Source organism: Oncorhynchus gorbuscha, linkage group LG12 (genome assembly GCF_021184085.1).
Source record: "Oncorhynchus gorbuscha isolate QuinsamMale2020 ecotype Even-year linkage group LG12, OgorEven_v1.0, whole genome shotgun sequence".
NCBI classification, from domain to species: Eukaryota; Metazoa; Chordata; class Actinopteri; order Salmoniformes; family Salmonidae; genus Oncorhynchus; species Oncorhynchus gorbuscha.
The window spans coordinates 21497836-21516455 of NC_060184.1; the positions used below are offsets into that span (position 1 = coordinate 21497836).

At 41.9% G+C, this 18620-nt stretch overlaps 1 protein-coding gene across 15 annotated transcripts in view; it reads right to left on the reverse strand.

The window, feature by feature from the left end:
* LOC123990700 (receptor-type tyrosine-protein phosphatase kappa-like) overlaps positions 1 to 18620 on the reverse strand; it is a 171056-nt gene that overhangs the window by 9206 nt on the left and 143230 nt on the right. For 2 of the 15 annotated variants that reach the window (XM_046291455.1, XM_046291457.1), the window contains 11 exons: positions 17435 to 17570; positions 13388 to 13423; positions 9832 to 9861; positions 7507 to 7667; positions 6909 to 6944; positions 3619 to 3630; positions 2468 to 2655; positions 1325 to 1412; positions 963 to 1096; positions 809 to 826; positions 18 to 54 (listed from right to left, as the gene is read on the reverse strand). In XM_046291455.1, coding sequence (XP_046147411.1) covers positions 18 to 54; positions 809 to 826; positions 963 to 1096; positions 1325 to 1412; positions 2468 to 2655; positions 3619 to 3630; positions 6909 to 6944; positions 7507 to 7667; positions 9832 to 9861; positions 13388 to 13423; positions 17435 to 17570 — 876 coding nt within the window. The remainder of the gene's footprint in view (positions 1 to 17; positions 55 to 808; positions 827 to 962; positions 1097 to 1324; positions 1413 to 2467; positions 2656 to 3618; positions 3631 to 6908; positions 6945 to 7506; positions 7668 to 9831; positions 9862 to 13387; positions 13424 to 17434; positions 17571 to 18620) is intronic. The other 13 variants (XM_046291461.1, XM_046291459.1, XM_046291458.1 and 10 more) reach the window with 13 other exon arrangements.

The following is an 18620-nucleotide window of genomic DNA, read 5'->3' on the forward strand; positions in this document are numbered from 1 at the left end:
GGGGTACTTCTTTTTACCTTGAGTTGCAATGTAATGACTTGGCCTCTGATACCCCTGTAAAGTGCAACAATCACAATATGTTAATATCATTGGGTAAGACTTTTATATAGTGTAGCAACAACAGCAGACTACTACATACCACACCGTGCCTCAACCCCAGCTTGGACTGCATGAGATCTATCTTCATGAAAGTCAATGGCTTTATGTGCTAATATGCACAGAGCTGTTCTCATGTATCCATTCATTCACTAATAGAAACTTTCAATGAGAGCACATTTCCTTCTTGTGCCTTGACTATCTGTCCATTAAATTGACATGTATTGCTTTGTGAAGCTCAACTCCGGTGTACTTTAATTGCCAAGAATGTTTCATTATTGATTACTTCGTAGGAATTCTACATTATTGTAATTGGCTGCTTATGTACTAAGTTCCTTTATAGAGTCAATAGGTCCTAACACTCCAAACGATCCCTTTCAGATTTGATCTGGCTGGGTGCAGGCACAGTAGGGGAGGCAACCAAAGAAAAACACAGGCGACCACCATCTTGTAAATATAACAACCATTCCTATAGAGAACAGTAGCACACGGTTCAGGGATGTACACGTCGGGCATGAGGACATGTGAAATGAGAGAAGCTGATGAACAACAGAATGGTAGGATCAAATCCAAAAAAGAGAGGGGGGGGGGTGGGAGACGGGGAGAACATCTCATGCGTTTCCGTGCAGATGTTGTTAGAAGTAACCAGAGGTGAACGAGGAGGGAGAGTGGAAACATGAGGTGTGGTGAGGTCCCCTACAGTGATACTTACATCCCTGTACAGCCATATCTACAGCCCAAATCATAGGCAAGAGTGAAAGAAAGCACAACAATGTCAGTGAGTACAAGCACTTTGACTGAAGGAGGGAAATAAGAGCTGTATTCATATTGTTGACAAAGACATGCAGAGAGAAGGCCTCACATACGAGAGAAGGACGGTCGTGTCGCACACGTTCGCCAATGGAGGAGGCTGCGCCACTTACGTCAATGTAGTTGGCGTTGATGTAGTCAGAGGAAGGGTCGTCTTCCATTGGTTGCAGGATCACTCTAGAATGATCGTCTGTAAAACAACATGGGTTAATAGGCTGGCTAGTTTTATTTCACTGACAGCAAGTCCAATCGAAATTATTCTTCCAAATTTTCTGAGATTAGGAAGAGTCAGGCAAGGATATGATAACATATCAATGTTATGGTTTTCCATTTTAATAAGCTCTTTCCTAAAAGGACACTAGCCAAAAGAAGGCATTAACACCTAGCAACTTTATTAGAAGTTAAATACAAGACTTACATGCAATGATGTTTCCATAGCGGTTCTTGGTTCTGTTAGTGTCTTTCTTTGCCACGTCCCAGGAAGCGGACTGGCCTTCAAAAAAACTCTGCATACCAAACAGAATGGAACAAAGTGAGTGAGGCTGATAAGAAAACACATGTACAAGTATGTACAATACTACTGTCTAGACGGTGGGTAAGGCACTGCAATATAATCAAAAGGCAGTTTTCTATGGACTTTTCTATTGTATGTCTGTCGAAGAACCATCACTTCAAAGCTTCGATGTCTGGCCTGTTGGGTCTCAGAAAAGAATAGACACACAAGGTGGCAAATGCGACAAAAATCCGGGCAACAATGTGGCCAATAAAAAAAGTTAAATTAATTATTCTACTGTCCATTGAAGTACAAAGGGCTGGAGAGTAAATGCAGTGTGGGGTTTGATGCTCAAAACCTCTACATTTGGTCTTCACCAATGTGATCATTATCTAATACTACAACAGGACGTCACATTTAAACAGACACAATTCCACTAGAATGAACAGCAGCATAATTGTGAAGTAATCTCTGGGGAGATGACTATCAGAGCTGAGCCATAGAAGTCTTTGCCTGTGACTTTGTTCACAACACTCTAAACTAAGCCTTTGATCTTTCAAAGGCTGCAGAGCAAGAAACTGAATGTCTCTAAACCTCTGCAAGCAGTGTAGAGCGTCTCACTGGCAAACCACCCGCTGACAGGAAACTCTCTCTGTGCAGGGCTGTGGTCGCCCATCCAGTCTACACAGCGAGAGGTGCAGAACCACGACAGGATGTGACACAATCCCTATAACATTTTAGCTTGTTCTTCACTGAAGGAATATTGTATTTTTTAATAACTTCCCAAAAATGGAGTTGTATGTTTCATTTGAACCAGATTAGAATTGTATGTTAAAGGTGTGTTGACGGTTTGAATAGCGAGACTATGAGGAAGACTGTCTTGAGGGCTGAGGACCACATACATTTAGCTAAACTGTATGGTGGCCCTAAGGGTCTGTTACTTAATTTTAAAAGCTACTCTGACATTTAGGACCACTGTAAATATGTTATGTTATAAGTATAGACTAGAGTCTTAAGACCTTGTGTTATGTAATGGGTATTCTGTAGACTAGAGTCGTGGGGTCTGACCTCATATTCCTCCTTGAAGCCGTAGCTGTCGGAGGTCTTCATCAGGTTTATGTGTTGGAGCAGGTCAGCCACCCTGATGGCTGGGTGCAGCTGACCGGTCTGGTAGGGCGACTCTGTCCCCTCACAGTGGTACCGAGGGACGTCCAGCAGCCGACTGGACTCTGCAGCAGCTGCAGTGTGGTTCTCATCTGTCCAGGGAAATCACACGTTGGTGAGGAATACACAGGCTTGTGAAGGACCATTATCATTCAACATCACAAACACTCACAGAGCACATATCTGACCTGTGTGGAAATCATGACGAATCCCTCATTATAACCACATTGGGTGTGCTTCTCTTACAAAACAAGATGGTTTTCTTGCAAAAATGGCAATGAACATAGCATTTTCTTTCTGGCAAATAACATGGCTCCTGCCAGTACACTATGTATCTAAAGCAACTCCCCAGTGAAACAGCTAAGCTGTGAAGGATGTAAGCCACATGGCACCTGGCAGTCACTGACGCGTCGAGTCAGCTTGGTGAGTGGGCAAGACGGAGGTTGATATAGTCGAGGAGTGGTGTGCCTGCCTTTCCCAGCAGACAAACAGATGGACAGACACAGGGGCTTCACAGAGAGGCAGTGTGAGGGTAGGACACTCTCAGGCCTGACAGGCACCATATGTGCCCTTTAATGTCTTATCTGAACCATGTCAACCCCTCAGACACACAGCCATTTAACAGCCTGCCCGGGAGACAGGAGATGAGTGCGTGTGTGTGTCTGTGTGAGAGTGGCGCGAGTGTGTGTGGGTGTGCGTGTGGGAAAGTGAGGTGGTTGGCTGTTGAGTCCCAGGTTCTCCTCAGGAAGAATCTACACCCCTCTAAATCCCAGCATGATCTAGCAGCAATCAATCACATGACCTATTGAGCCATGAGCTGTACATCCTTCTTGCTTGGCTAGCTCCTGAGCTACTACCACCCCCCAGATGTAAGTTTAGGGGAATGTTAAGTCACAGTTTAAGGGCCTGTCAGTGGAGGGGAAGTTAGCTACTATTACAGAAACATCCATCAAATGGATAAATCATCCCAGTATATGTTCTCTGGCAATCAATTTCTTTTCATTTCATTGAGCACTTTGGGACACTTTCCACACACACTGGTCACATGCACTTACCGGTAATTGGCACTTTACAATTAGGACAGCAAGAAAAGAAAAAAAACAAGAGCTTTTAGCGAGGTCAACAGTTAGCACACAGGGGTTGTAGTACATATATAATACAAATAAATATATGCGCACACACACACACACACACACACACACACACACACACACACACACACACACACACACACACACACACACACACACACACACACACACACACACACACACACACACACACACACACACACACACACACACACACACACACACACACACACACACACACACACACACACACACACATATATACAGTTGAAGTCGGAAGTTGAAGTCGGAATTGTATCACAATTCCAGTGGGTCATAAGTTAACATACACCAAGTTGATTGTGCCTTTAAACAACTTGGAAAATTCCAGAAAATTATGTCATGGCTTTAGAAGCTTCTGATAGGCGAATTGACATCAGTTGAGTCAATTGGAAGTGTACCTGTGGATTTATTTCAAGGCCTACCTTCAAACTCAGTGCCTCTTTGCTTGACATCATGGGAAAATCTAAAGAAGTCAGCCAAGACCTCAGAAAAAAGGTTTGTAGACCACAAGTCTGGTTCATCCTTGGGAGCAATTTCCAAATGCCTGAAGGTACCACGTTCATCTGTACAAACAACAGTACGCAAGTATAAACACTGTGGGACCGCGCAGCCATCATACTGCTCAGGAAGGAGATGCGTTCTGTCTCCTAGATATGAACATACTTTAGTGCGAAAAGTGCAAATCAATCCCAGAACAACAGCATGGGACCTTATGAAGATGCTGGAGGAAACAGGTACAAAAGTAGCTATATCCACAGTAAAACAAGTCCCAATATCGACATAACCTGAAAGGCCAGGAAGAAGCACACTGCTCCAAAACCGTCATAAAAAAGCCAGACTACGGTTTGCAACTGCTCATGGGGACAAAGATCGTACTTTCTGGAGAAATGTCCTCTGGTCTGATGAAACAAAAATAGAACTGTTTGACCATTGTTATGTTTGGAGAAAAAGGGGGGCGCTTGCAAGCTGAAGACACCATCCCAACCGTGAAGCACAGGGGTGGCAGTATCATGTTGTGTGGGTGTTTTGCTGCAGGAGGGACTGGTGCACTTCACAAAATAGATGGCATCATGAGGCAGGAAAACGATGTGGATATATTAAAGCAACATCTCAAGACATCAGTCAGGAAGTTAAAGCTTGGTCGCAAATGGGTCTTCCAAATGGACAATGACCCCAAACATACTTCCAAAGCTGTGGCAAAATTACTTAAGGACAACAAAGTCAATGTATTTGAGTGGCCATCACAAAGCCCTGATCTCAATCCCATAGAACATTTGTGGGCAGAACTGAAAAAGCGTGTGCGAGCAAGGAGGCCTACAAACCCAACTTATTGTGGGAAGCTTGTGGAAGGCTACCCGATACATTTGACCCAAGTTAAACAATTTAAAGGCAATGCTACCAAATACTAATTGAGTGAATGTAAACTTCTGAACCACTGGGATTTTGATGAAAGAAATAAAGCCTGAAATAAATCACTCTAATATTATTCTGACATTTCACATTCTTAAAATAAAGTGGTGATCCAAACTGACCTAAGCCAGGGAATATTTACTAGGATGAAATGTCAGGAATTGTGAAAAACTTTGTTTAAATGTATTTGGGTAAGGTGTATGTAAACTTCCAACTTCAACTGTGTGTGTGTGTGTGTGTGTGTGTGTGTGTGTGTGTGTGTGTGTGTGTGTGTGTGTGTGTGTGTGTGTGTGTGTGTGTGTGTGTGTGTGTGTGTGTGTGTGTGTGTGTGTGTGTGTGTGTGTGTGTGTGTGTGTGTGTGTGTGTGTGTGTGTGTGTGTGTGTATATATATAATGCCGTGACATGTCTGGAACGTTAGGGTGGTGGAGGTGATCACCAAACAACGACGACAGATTCGACTATACTACATGACCAACACACAACATTGACTTTCTTACACATTTGCAAATGGCTTTCTTGAGAGCTATGGCGAGACAGACAGACACATCTGCAGTGGGCGGGATCTAGGAGGAGTGACACTAAACTCGTGAGAGAACTGCTGCACTCTAGTGTAGAGACTATCTAAGCTGACATTTTTACTCATTAGCAAACGTGTAATTGTTAATTCTGCCCTAACATGATAGATTGAGTCACGGCTTGAACTGCACCCTTCACTTCCTATTACCAAGCCCAGCGTCAACACAGAGCTAAAATAAGACATTTTCACAGCAAGCACACTGGCCTGAGGGGGAATTTTAATTCCCCATCAAACTCAGGTTTTCAGTAAGCAGTAAAGACCCTCAGCGGTTGCTTGCTTGTTCCGTCAGTGTGGACTACACCGTATCTAGTGTCACCGTGTCTAACACTCTCCTTCCTGATGCCACGAGTGAACACTAATGAACTCCATTACATAGGAACTCCATTACATAGGAACTCCATTACATAGGAACTCCATTACATAGGAACTCCATTACATAGAAACTCCATTACATAGGAACTCCATTACATAGGAACTCCATTACATAGGAACTCCATTACATAGGAACTGTCAGATGTGTTTTTTGACTCTCCACAGACAGAGACAAGTCCCAGAGAGGCTGAGGGTGTGGTAAAATGGCACCAGCTCACAAAGTCTTGTCTTGACGCTAAGGACTCACACACAATAACAGGATGACTGGTTTCATTCTATAACAGTGTTATGTAGGAGGTTAATCTTCAGGTTGGGGCTCAGGTGAATGTATCTGTCATATATCAATCTTCACTTGAGTTTGCATTTGTTTTCCCTCTTCATCTATAAACCTATGCCCTGAGCTGGATTTGGAGCTTGTAGACAGTTGTACTGCATTCAGAAGTGTGAGTCTCTGAATGGGGTTTAGCTTCAATTCAACGGCTCATGGGTGGGTCCTAAACCCTGAAGTGTTGCTCATCTGTTCACTGGAGGACTGCCACGTCTCCACTCTACCATGGCTAAGGGCCAAGTGCTTTATACTGGCAGCCAGGGGAAATCTACAATCTGGAAACAATTCCTATTTTATCCCCCTTACTGGATAAGTGAATATGGAGGCCAGTCATTCTGACAGTGATACATTTTCAAGGATACCATGAATTGTATGTGACTGACTACTCAGACTTAACACAGAGACAATAGTTTACAATGGATCAGCTACAGGTTTACAATGGGCGGCTACAGGACTGTGACAACAACATATGCATGAGGAACACAAGCCATGGCAGGGCAGATGACATAGCACCAGGGCCTCACCTAGCACTGCCGTTGGCACAAGTGGATCATTAGGCACTGTAGGGAAAAAAATCTTATGAGGAACATTCCAGAAGGCTTGAGTAAGCTGCAGCACACTACAGAATGATAAAATACCAGGGTCAAGATGAACAGAGCATAGGAATAGAAGTCATTCTAGCAAATATCCTGGGACAACATTTCAAATCATTAATGGCATTTATTCATATGTTGGGAATTTCCTTTTATGCATTTTAAAGTAAAAACATGTAAGGTACAACTTAACGCCTCTCTTCAGAGCCTGTCTTATAGGACACTTCTCTGTGCTAAGGCCTTTTCCATTGTAAGGCAGAGGGGTTATCGAACTGTCAGAAGGCTGGTTGGAGGAGCTATAAGGGGACAGGCTCATTGTAATGGAATCAATGGAACAGAGTCAAACACGTGTCCATGTGTATGGTACTGTTCCATTGACTCCATTTCAGCCATTACAATGAGCCCGTCATCCTATAGCTCCTCCCACCAGCCTCCTCTGTTCTCACAGTCAGGAGGATTTCTCACATGTATCAAGTGTCTGTGGAGGGAGGAGTTCCCCAGGGATCTGTGGTGGGACTATTATACTTACATCTGTTGCTGAAGTTGTGGGAGTCCATGAATGTGACGGCCATGGGATCCTCAGTGTGGAGCGTGCTCTGATCAGCATAACTGCGGTCCATGGCATTCACCATGTGGGTCATTTCCTGACGAGTATTCCCAATGGCATCTTTGCGCTTCTTGGCCAGTTTCCTGAAGGATCAAACAAGCAGGTTTAAATATCACAAAAATACCTCGTTGTTGATTATTTACACACAGCAGGAAAGACTAAAGGGAAATCAATTAAAGAGAAAATCTTATCTCCATGACAACAGATCATTGGTTTGGCTTCCACATTTGGCCTTTTTAAAATTGTGTTTTCATCCAATAATATGTGCAAACCCCACAAATACTGTATTCTTAGGGTCAAGTATCATTTGGTACATACTGTAGCAGAAATATAGGGGAAATCTAAAAGGGTCCAATTTCAAGCATCGAAATCATGCAGGAGTAACTTCTGCTTCGAAGGGGAAAGGCATATGCTTCATGCTAAGGTGAGAGGTTGCCGTATCTCATCTCCAATCTGGGTTCTGACAAGACATTCTGAAATCTGGGGACTCACTGTCTGGTTGATTGTCTCATTATCATTTCCTCTGGACAGGAGTAGATAGGGTTTATAGATTAACAAGATTGATATACCAAATGGTTTGACCGGTTTAACTGATTGTGTGCACACTCCTTCATTGGCCCCTGGTTGAGAAAAGCTGATTGAACACCTGCAAGACTGAGAGGCTTTTATTTCAAGGGCAATGACGACTGTGCCTTTTTCTCTACATTTGTATTGTAAAAAGGAGCACTGCGATGAAAACACATACCCACTCTATTCTATTCCTAGTTCCTAATTCCACTTTGTGTGCGCCCTGAAGAAAGGTGCTGCAGTACAAATTATCCACTGATTGCAGTTCGCAGTTAGATGAAAGCATTGAGATGAGGTTACTAAGGAGCCGCTCTAGTGAAATTGAAAGGAGGTCTCTTTGTACTAGAGAAGAGACAGATGGGTGGACAGCAGGAAAAAGATGTCAAATTGTATAATTTCATACAGTTCTAGTAAAATTACAATTATAGGCAGAATATACTAAATTCTGTCCATCATGCATTTGAAGTGGGTCCAAAATAGGTATGCACAGCAGGGTCAATTTTACCAAGAGCCGTGAGAAAATGATCCAGTTCCCATGTTGTACCTTTTAATGACCTTTCATAGTGGCAAACTGTGGGATACCTCTCTTTCCCGTTGGGAAAAACAGATTGAACATTTTAAGGTTAATTATTGGTAACTTTCAGCTGTTCAATTATTCCAATTTAACAGGATATAATTGGCTAAATGACCCCCAGGGGGGGCTAAGAAATTTGATATCCTAACATTGCATGAAGGGACTATCCGAAGCCAGCATAAGATGTTCACTGTGCAGCTGATACAGTCTTTCATTTTCATGGGCGAGAGAGAGAGAGAATAAAAAAGTACCCTCAATCTGGGGGAATAATCTCTGAAATTCTGAAAAGACTCATTCACTTGACTTCACTTGAGGTTGAGTGTCACTTCTAGGTATGAAATGAAACATGATTGTGAGAAATACAAAAATGAGAGGAGTGGGGAGGTAAATGCGATGCCTGTGTAGCATAAAAAAAAACACTCACAGAGGCGAGGGTGAAATGGCAAGCATGTCGAATGCGAGGGCATGTGAGAGCATCGGCAGACTTGTCAGGACAACAGATTGGGGAGGTTTTATTTTTCAGCCCTTAGCAAGTGGAAAGCACCACAGTGTGGAGACGACTGTCTACTGTCTACAGCAGCATCACAGTGTGGAGACGACTGTCTACTGTCTACAGCAGCATCACAGCAGAAGATGATCCTACACCAAACCAAAGAGGAAACCTTCTGCAACCAACATTCAGAGCAACCAATTGGAAAGGGCTTATGAAATATAAAAGACATTACAACACAAACAGTGCACACAGTTTACCCCGTATCCTTTCAATGGACAAAGGAGGTCCAGGAGATGAAGAAGAGTAATGAAATACATGAGTTACTGACATACATACAACCACATGCACTCAGATTGAACACAGGACACAAAGTGCAGCATTCTTTTTTCAAATAACACCGCTTTTGGTCATCATGACTTTGGTTTGGAGAGCGTTTCGAAGCATGTTTGAGCTGGTCAATGGCAATGGCAATTGGTTTTGAGCGATATGGGTTTTCACTTGAAAAAAGGATACTGCATCTTTAAAACACTACATAACTAACCAAGGACAAGTGCACTCATTGTATTTTGGGTTTGTTTGTTTCTGTTTTGTTGTTGTTTGTCTGTTTACTTACAGGTAATATGAGTAAGAATAGTAGCTCCTCCTGGCACGCAAATCAGAGACAGCAGGATGAAGAGATATTGGTGAATGCAAAGTGGGAATCAGTCGGATCAACAAAAGCAGAGAAAGGTGCAAGACAACAAAATTAAATCTCTATCAATTAACTTCCTAATGTTAGAATTACATTTTTACATGCATTAATTCAAATTGAGAAAATTATTTTCATTACAAATATGCAAATAGTTGATCTTTTTGTTCTGGTTGAATTTGGAATTGGGCAGAATCATTAATGCCATGCATTAAATACTGTCTCATTCACATGGACAGTCAGACAGTTTGAAGATTGGACTCACAAAGGCAACGGTGTTACATATGAAAAGAAAAGTATTGATAAGCATTGTGGAGAAACACAGCTGCAAAACAAATTGCGCCAAACTAAAGAACAAGCTTCTTGCTACCTGGAAAACAAGCAATGTCATGGACCACCATTTTTAAAGATGCAGTATCTTTTATAGGTTCTGTTCAATAAGGGAACCATAGATTCATTATTGTATTAGATCAAAATGAGTTGTGTCTTGCACATAAGTATTGATCTCCTCAGTAACTTGTGTTTGTAATGTAATCATCCGATATGAACTCACAACTTTCCTAAATGAAGATGAAAATAAAAGTGTAATTGAAGATAATGTGCAAGTAAAATAAAAATAAAAGAAGCACACAAATGTTGCCACTGTGTGTATGTTTTGGCCTCAACCTCCATTGTTTCCGTGCAAAGCAACTACGAGATCCCAATATCCACTTCATTGACTTGCATTGCTTTGTGCATCATTGAGTTCTACTCTACTGGACACCTGATTTTGGAAGAAAAGAAACTTGGTGCAACTAACAAGAGGAAGAGAGATTCAGACACACAGGGTCAGTGTGTGTGAGAGAGAGAAATAGACCTCTAATTATCTCTAGAATAAACCGATAGAGGATGTCTAGTTGATTACTACACCTGGGTGTCTATAGCACCAACAACATTAACTACACTCAAGACACCCACAACACGTTACGCTAACTAGTTCCAAAACAAATCTATATCTCCCTTTTTTATTGATTTTCACAAGCTTTCTCTTTACTTTGGGGACATAGGGACATTAGTCATATTTCAGAATTCAATTACCATCAGTACTTTTAATCCATTCCAATGGGATTAGGAGTTTATGGCTCATTAGCACCCAATGTGCCCCATCGCTCCAAACACCAGTCCTTTTTCAGGCTGAAATTACAAACCAGGAAGTCATCCAAAAACTCAAAAGCAGGCGCTGTAATTAACGCCAATGTCTGATATGAAAAGCATTCAATGAAATGAACCCCCTCCCACCTCTCTGAAAAATATTCTAAACCACAGGGAATAGATTCTATTACAAACATGAACTATTATGCAACTACAATAGTACACCAACACCAAACCAACACAAACCAATTGTTTGTAATACCGGAAAAAGGGGTTTGAATCTGCCAGACTTACTGTAGAATACTTAACTATAATTCAAAAGCCACTCCTTTAGATTTGATCCAGAAGAACATCGACGAAAAGTAACTTTCTTTCAATATCAGAGAAAGGGAAACGTTGTTATTATTACTCAACCCACACATCTGTCACTCACGACAAGAGAGAAAAGACTCACTTTATAAGCTGACCTTTTCCTTTTATCTGCACAAAGGAAGCCTGTACCAGCTCCACTAAATCAACAATACCCAGTGAAGAAAATGGAGGGAAAAAGCATGAAGGAAGGGAAAGGGGAGAATGGAGCTAAGGAATGACCTGTGGCAGAATGAGCTTTCTCTGAAGTTGAAAGGTTATGGATCGGGGTATGGAAGGGGGATGGAATAGGAAATTAGAAGGGAGACGGCTGTAAATGAGCAGTGGTCGTTAGGAATGATTCCTTAATTGGCAGAACATCTACAGAGACACAGAGGCTGCTCTGCCAATTAAGATTCATTTGAAAGCCTCACTCATCAGTAGTCACAGGCACCGATTGACTGTCCAACACTGAACAGAACCGCAACGTTACAGATATCTCTATCAGGAACAGGTGTATAAGCACCTCTCATTCATCAGTCTCATTCAAATTCACTTCTCCTGAACCCCACAGATGATAGGCAGTAATGTCATTCAAGTTCATTGGGATGTGTTTGTTTAACCTGGATCATTAGATACTGTGTAGATCACTTTTGTGTAAATCTAACCTGAAAACACATTGGTTGAAAAAGCTTTCATCAATGACCCATGCATTGTATGTGGGTGTCAGAATCTTTGTGAGACAACAAAGATGTATATTCTTACTTACAGTACCTGGTAATAGTTCTATAAGGATATTTCAAACTGTCATTCTGCTAAATGGCCACACGATGGTGCCATGTGTCATACAAAGAGAGAAAAGGTGCGCAGAATAAGGGCTCCTCCGCACATCTTTCCTGCTAAACCTGATCAGCATGTAGAGATGTGCTCCGCCTGAACATAAGTTATTTATTTTTTCCCTTTAAAACAATCTCAATTTCTTTCCAAAGTATTCATCACAGGTGCTGGCGACAGTTCAGTTTGCCAGTGTTCATTATAAAACCTTATCTTAAAAACTGAACAAAATCGATAGGAGATTCACAAAGTAATTACAGCACGACACAATTTGCTCTCTCAAGGCCCCAAACACCCTGATCTCTACAACCTGCCTCCTCTGCATGACCCCAACTGAGTGTGTGTGTGTGTGTGTGTGTGTGTGTGTGTGTGTGTGTGTGTGTGTGTGTGTGTGTGTGTGTGTGTGTGTGTGTGTGTGTGTGTGTGTGTGTGTGTGTGTGTGTGTGTGTGTGTGTGTGTGTGTGTGTGTGTGTGTGCGCGTGTGTGTGTGTGTGTGTGTGTGTGTGTGTGTGTGTGTGTGTGTGTGTGTGTGTGTGGACATGTTTAACTATACTTGTGGGGACCAGAAGTACTCACAAGAATAGTAAAAAATAAAAAGAATAATAAACAACTGGGGACATGTTGCCGGACCCCACAAGGAAAAAGGCTAGGGTTTAGGGTTATAATTAGTATTAGGGTTAGAATTAGGGTTAGCGGTTAAAGGTTAGGTTTAGGAGTTAAGTTTGGTTTAGGGTTAAGTTAATATTTTGGAGCGAAGGTTAGGGTTAGGGAAAATAGCATTTTGAATGGGAATCAATTGTGTGTCCCTACATGGTTAGTAAAATGAGAGAGAGAGAGAGAGAGAAAGAGAAGAGAGAGAGAGAGAGAGAGAGAGAGAGAGAGAGAAAGAGAGAGAGAAGAGAGAGAGAGAGAGAGAGAGAGAGAGAGAGAGAGAGAGAGAGAGAGAGAGAGAGAAAGAGAGAAAGAGAGAAAGAGAGAAAGAGAGAGAGAGAGAGTGAGTGAGAGAGTGTGAGAGTGAGTGAGTGTGTGTGTGTGTGTGTGTGTGTGTGTGTGTGTGTGTGTGTGTGTGTGTGTGTGTGTGTGTGTGTGTGTGTGTGTGTGTGTGTGTGTGTGTGTGTGTGTGTGTGTGTGTGTGTGTGTGTGTGTGTGTGTGTGTGTGTGTACACACCTGACTGACCAATTCTTCGTAGTAAAGCCTCCATGACTAAAAAGAAAAGTAGCATTTAGACAACATCAGAGGTTTCGGATTATATATAACCTTCCAAAATACAGTCCATTCCCCTATAACTTGTCCAATTAGGAAAATGTTAATGAATACTAACAGAAAAGTATAGTAGAGTAAAAGTATGTTGAGCTTGGACTTCCACTAACAGTTAATAATGGATAGCACAGGAATTAATATACAGTGCCTTGCGAAAGTATTCGGCCCCCTTGAACTCTGCAACCTTTTGCCACATTTCAGGCTTCAAACATAAAGATATAAAACTGTATTTTTTTGTGAAGAATCAACAACAAGTGGGACACAATCATGAAGTGGAACGACATTTATTGGATATTTCAAACTTTTTTAACAAATCAAAAACTGAAAAATTGGGCGTGCAAAATTATTCAGCCCCCTTAAGTTAATACTTTGTAGCGCCACCTTTTGCTGGGATTACAGCTGTAAGTCGCTTGGGGTATGTCTCTATCAGTTTTGCACATCGAGAGACTGACATTTTTTCCCATTCCTCCTTGCAAAACAGCTCGAGCTCAGTGAGGTTGGATGGAGAGCATTTGTGAACAGCAGTTTTCAGTTCTTTCCACAGATTCTCGATTGGATTCAGGTCTGGACTTTGACTTGGTCATTCTAACACCTGGATATGTTTATTTTTGAACCATTCCATTGTAGATTTTGCTTTATGTTTTGGATCATTGTCTTGTTGGAAGACAAATCTCCGTCCCAGTCTCAGGTCTTTTCAAAATAAAAAAAATAAAAAAATCGAATTTTATTTGTCACATACACATGGTTAGCAGATGTTAATGAGAGTGTAGCGAAATGCTTGTGCTTCTAGTTCAGACAATGCAGTAATAACCAACAAGTAATCTAACTAACAATTCCAAAACTACTGTCTTATACACAGTGTAAGGGGATAAAGAATATGTACATAAGGATATATGAATGAGTGATGGTACAGAGCAGCATAGGCAAGATACAGTAGATGGTATCGAGTACAGTATATACATATGAGATGAGTATGTAAACAAAGTGGCATAGTTAAAGTGGCTAGTGATACATGTATTACATATGGATGCAGTCGATGATATAGAGTACAGTATATACGTATGCATATGAAATGAATAATGTAGGGTAAGTAACAATATATAAGGTAGCATTGTTTAAAGTGGCTAGTGATATATTTACATCATTCCCATCAATTCCCATTATTAAAGTGGCTGGAGTTGAGTCAGTGTCAGTGTCAGTGTGTTGGCAGCAGCCACTCAATGTTAGTGGTGGCTGTTTAACAGTCTGATGGCCTTGAGATAGAAGCTGTTTTTCAGTCTCTCGGTCCCAGCTTTGATGCACCTGTACTGACCTCGCCTTCTGGATGATAGCGGGGTGAACAGGCAGTGGCTCGGGTGGTTGATGTCCTTGATGATCTTTATGGCCTTCCTGTAACATCGGGTGGTGTAGGTGTCCTGGAGGGCAGGTAGTTTGCCCCTGGTGATGCGTTGTGCAGACCTCACTACCCTCTGGAGAGCCTTACGGTTGAGGGCGGAGCAGTTGCCGTACCAGGCGGTGATACAGCCCGCCAGGATGCTCTCGATTGTGCATCTGTAGAAGTTTGTGAGTGCTTTTGGTGACAAGCCAAATTTCTTCAGCCTCCTGAGGTTCACGTCTGTGTGAGTGGACCAATTCAGTTTGTCTGTGATGTGTATGCCGAGGAACTTAAAACTTGCTACCCTCTCCACTACTGTTCCATCGATGTGGATAGGGGGGTGTTCCCTCTGCTGTTTCCTGAAGTCCACAATCATCTCCTTAGTTTTGTTGACTCCATCAGGTTTTCTTCCAGAATGGTCCTGTATTTGGCTCCATCCATCTTCCCATCAATTTGAACCAGGTCCAAACCATGATGCTGCCAACACTATGTTTGACAGTGGGGATGGTGTGTTCAGGGTGATGAGCTGTGTTGCTTTTACGCCAAACATAACGTTTTGCATTGTTGCCAAAAAGTTCAATTTTGGTTTCATCTGACCAGAGCACCTTCTTCCACATGTTTGGTGTGTCTCCCAGGTGGCTTGTGGCAAACTTTAAACTACACTTTTTATGGATATCTTTAAGAAATCGCTTTCTTCTTGCCACTCTTCCATAAAGGCCAGATTTGTGAAATATACGACTGATTGTTGTCCTATGGACAGAGTCTCCCACCTCAGCTGTAGATCTCTGCAGTTCATCCAGAGTGATCATGGGCCTCTTGGCTGCATCTCTGATCAGTCTTCTCCTTGTATGAGCTGAAAGTTTAGAGGGACGGCCAGGTCTTGGTAGATTTGCAGTGGTCTGAGACTCCTTCCATTTCAATATTATCGCTTGCACAGTGCTCCTTGGGATGTTTAAAGCTTGGGAAATCCTTTTGTATCCAAATCCGGCTTTAAACTTCTTGCGCTTTTAACGGACCTCTGAGACTATCACAGTGCAGGTGCATTTATACGGAGACTTGATTACACACAGGTGGATTGTATTTATCATCATTAGTCATTTAGGTCAACATTGGATCATTCAGAGATCCTCACTGAACTTCTGGAGAGAGTTTGCTGCACTGAAAGTAAAGGGGCTGAATAATTTTTGAAATGTTACATTTTTTTGAAATATCCAATAAATGTCGTTCCACTTCATGATTGTGTCCCACTTGTTGTTGATTCTTCACAAAAAAATACAGCTTTATATCTTTATGTTTGAAGCCTGAAATGTGGCAAAAGGTCGCAAAGTTCAAGGGGGGGCGAATACTTTCGCAAGGCACTGTAGGCTCAATACACTCTCTACTGGGGGCTGTTAGTTAGACAATTATTGACTTTGATGCATTTAGATGGTCAACACAGTCAAATCCTACAAAATAAAGGCCAGGAAAGATAGGAAAGCAGTAAACAAAATTCTGAATGAGTCTTGAATGAAGCAGCTCCAAGCATTACTGAGTGGGATGAGAAGGTAAGCGAGTGACAAAATGAATAAAACTTGAGGCTAGCACAAACTGAGCACAGCTCAATATTGTTATTATAGTATGTATCCTGAATGCAACCCTCAACAAAAAGCTGCCAACTTTTTCCGTGGAAAAACAGCATAAAAGCAGAAATCTTAATAAGCTGCAGTGAAAAACCACAGTAAAACACATCGGAATAGCTATTAAATTAAGACACCTCAAAGACTTCAAAGAAATGTTCCACTTCTCAGCAAAGAAAAGTATATTAGTATTGCTCACCACTGGTATGCACTTGTGTGAGTTCAAATCACCTCCAAAACTCAGCAAAGCCAAATAATCCTGGGTATGTTACACAGCTTTTCAGACCAGCCACTTCAGATATAAAGATGAAATTCTCTGAACATTTTAAGAAAACCTGGGGAAATCTGTATGCTCCAAAGTTCACTGTGCTACTCTGAGAGATAAGCCTTATGGGTCCTCCTCATCTAAGTCATGTCCAGTACTCTGCCTGCTTCCCCTTGAAACTCAATCCAACTCTCTACCAAACCATGTTATGACAAACTCTGGTAAAGCTGACTATATGTAAGGCTGTTTTACCAGAGTTTGTCATAACATGGTCTTGACACTGCATAAACAATAACATACAATACTGTAGTCTCATCTCCCCCTCTCCTCCCACCCCCATTTCCTCCCTCCTCTCATACCCCGCCCCCTCCTCCCTCCTCTCACCCACCCTCTTCTCACTCCTCCTCCTCTCACCCCCCTTTCCTCCCTCCTCTCACCCACATCTCTCCTCCCTCCTCTCACCCCCCTTTCCTCCCTCCTCTCATACCCTCCCCCTCCTCCCTCCTCTCACCCACCCCCTCTCCTCCCTCCTCTCACCCCCCTCATTGTGAAGGCTGTCTGATAGTCCAGCCCAGCCTCTGCTGAGAGTCATGGTTATGTTGATGGCATGGGATGGAGTTGTTCTCATGGTGTGTAGGTATGCTATGCTAGCATAGAGCCAGTAACACAGTGTCCACTATTTACGACGCTCCACTCACCTCTTCTTGACCAGAAGGATGGCCACCAGCACCAGTAGGATGAAAACCAGCACCCCGGCACTGATGCCAGCAATCTTCACCACCCTGTCTGTCTGCTTGGCTGGGTCTGGGATCACCTCTGGTTCCTCTGTAGCTCCTAGGTGACAGGTTAGAAAAAAATGTAAATTAATAAGGTGAACGTTTGTTGTCGTTTTGACCGGGAAACACAACCCTTGAAAGGGCATAGTGCAAAAGTGAGTCTCTTCCAGCAGAACTATACTTCCTTTGATCATAATGTTTGTTCATAATGTTTGACCATAATGATTACTTCACTTGACCAGGTGGTGGTCCACTCAAACAGAGATTGGTTTTCCCATCACACATGATATATACACTTCACCCTTTCATGAGGACGTCTTCCAGATTGAGCCAAACCACAACATAAAAAGACAAAGACTAACAGCCTACTCATATTTAAATACATTCACATTTCCATTACCGTATACTATCTTTGTGCACTGGTTCTACACACACTAATGTCCTGATTAAATTGGGTTTTCTTGTAAATGCCTTTAGAATATAATTTCTAATTATGTTTCATACCCCCATGGTCCCACAAGATATTAAAAGTATAAATTCACTATCTCTTGTCTTTTAATATTTTCAAAAACTTCAAAGCCATTAACTACTGTAAAGCATTGGGTTTGGATACTCATTAGAAAACAAAGAAAATAATATGATATCCTAGTACACAGCATGTTATTTGCTAAACTGTTTACAAATAGGGGCATACGTAAATACTGTCAAAGATTAACCAATACAAAACTATGTACCAATCAGAAAAGTTGAAAAAATCTAAATATCTCTACATTGATCATGTTGCCTCTGATGTATTGTATTATTTTGCTTTTGAGAAATACAAACGCCATAATCCTCTTTCTAATGCAAAACACATAAAAACCCAAGTAAAGCATAATCCTTCCTTTTATGGTCTCCTAGCACTTAGTGAAATGCCCTTCCTACAGTAGACTGAGACCATTGCACAATTTCTCAAATGTACGTCATTTCTTGATGCAAGTCCTTTATCCCCTGACCCCTGGACTCCAACCTGCAGGGCAAATATGATGTCAAAGGATAATTATATCCCTATACAACGCTGAACCTAGTACTTTATTCATACAATAATGTAGTCCTTTTATATCTTAAG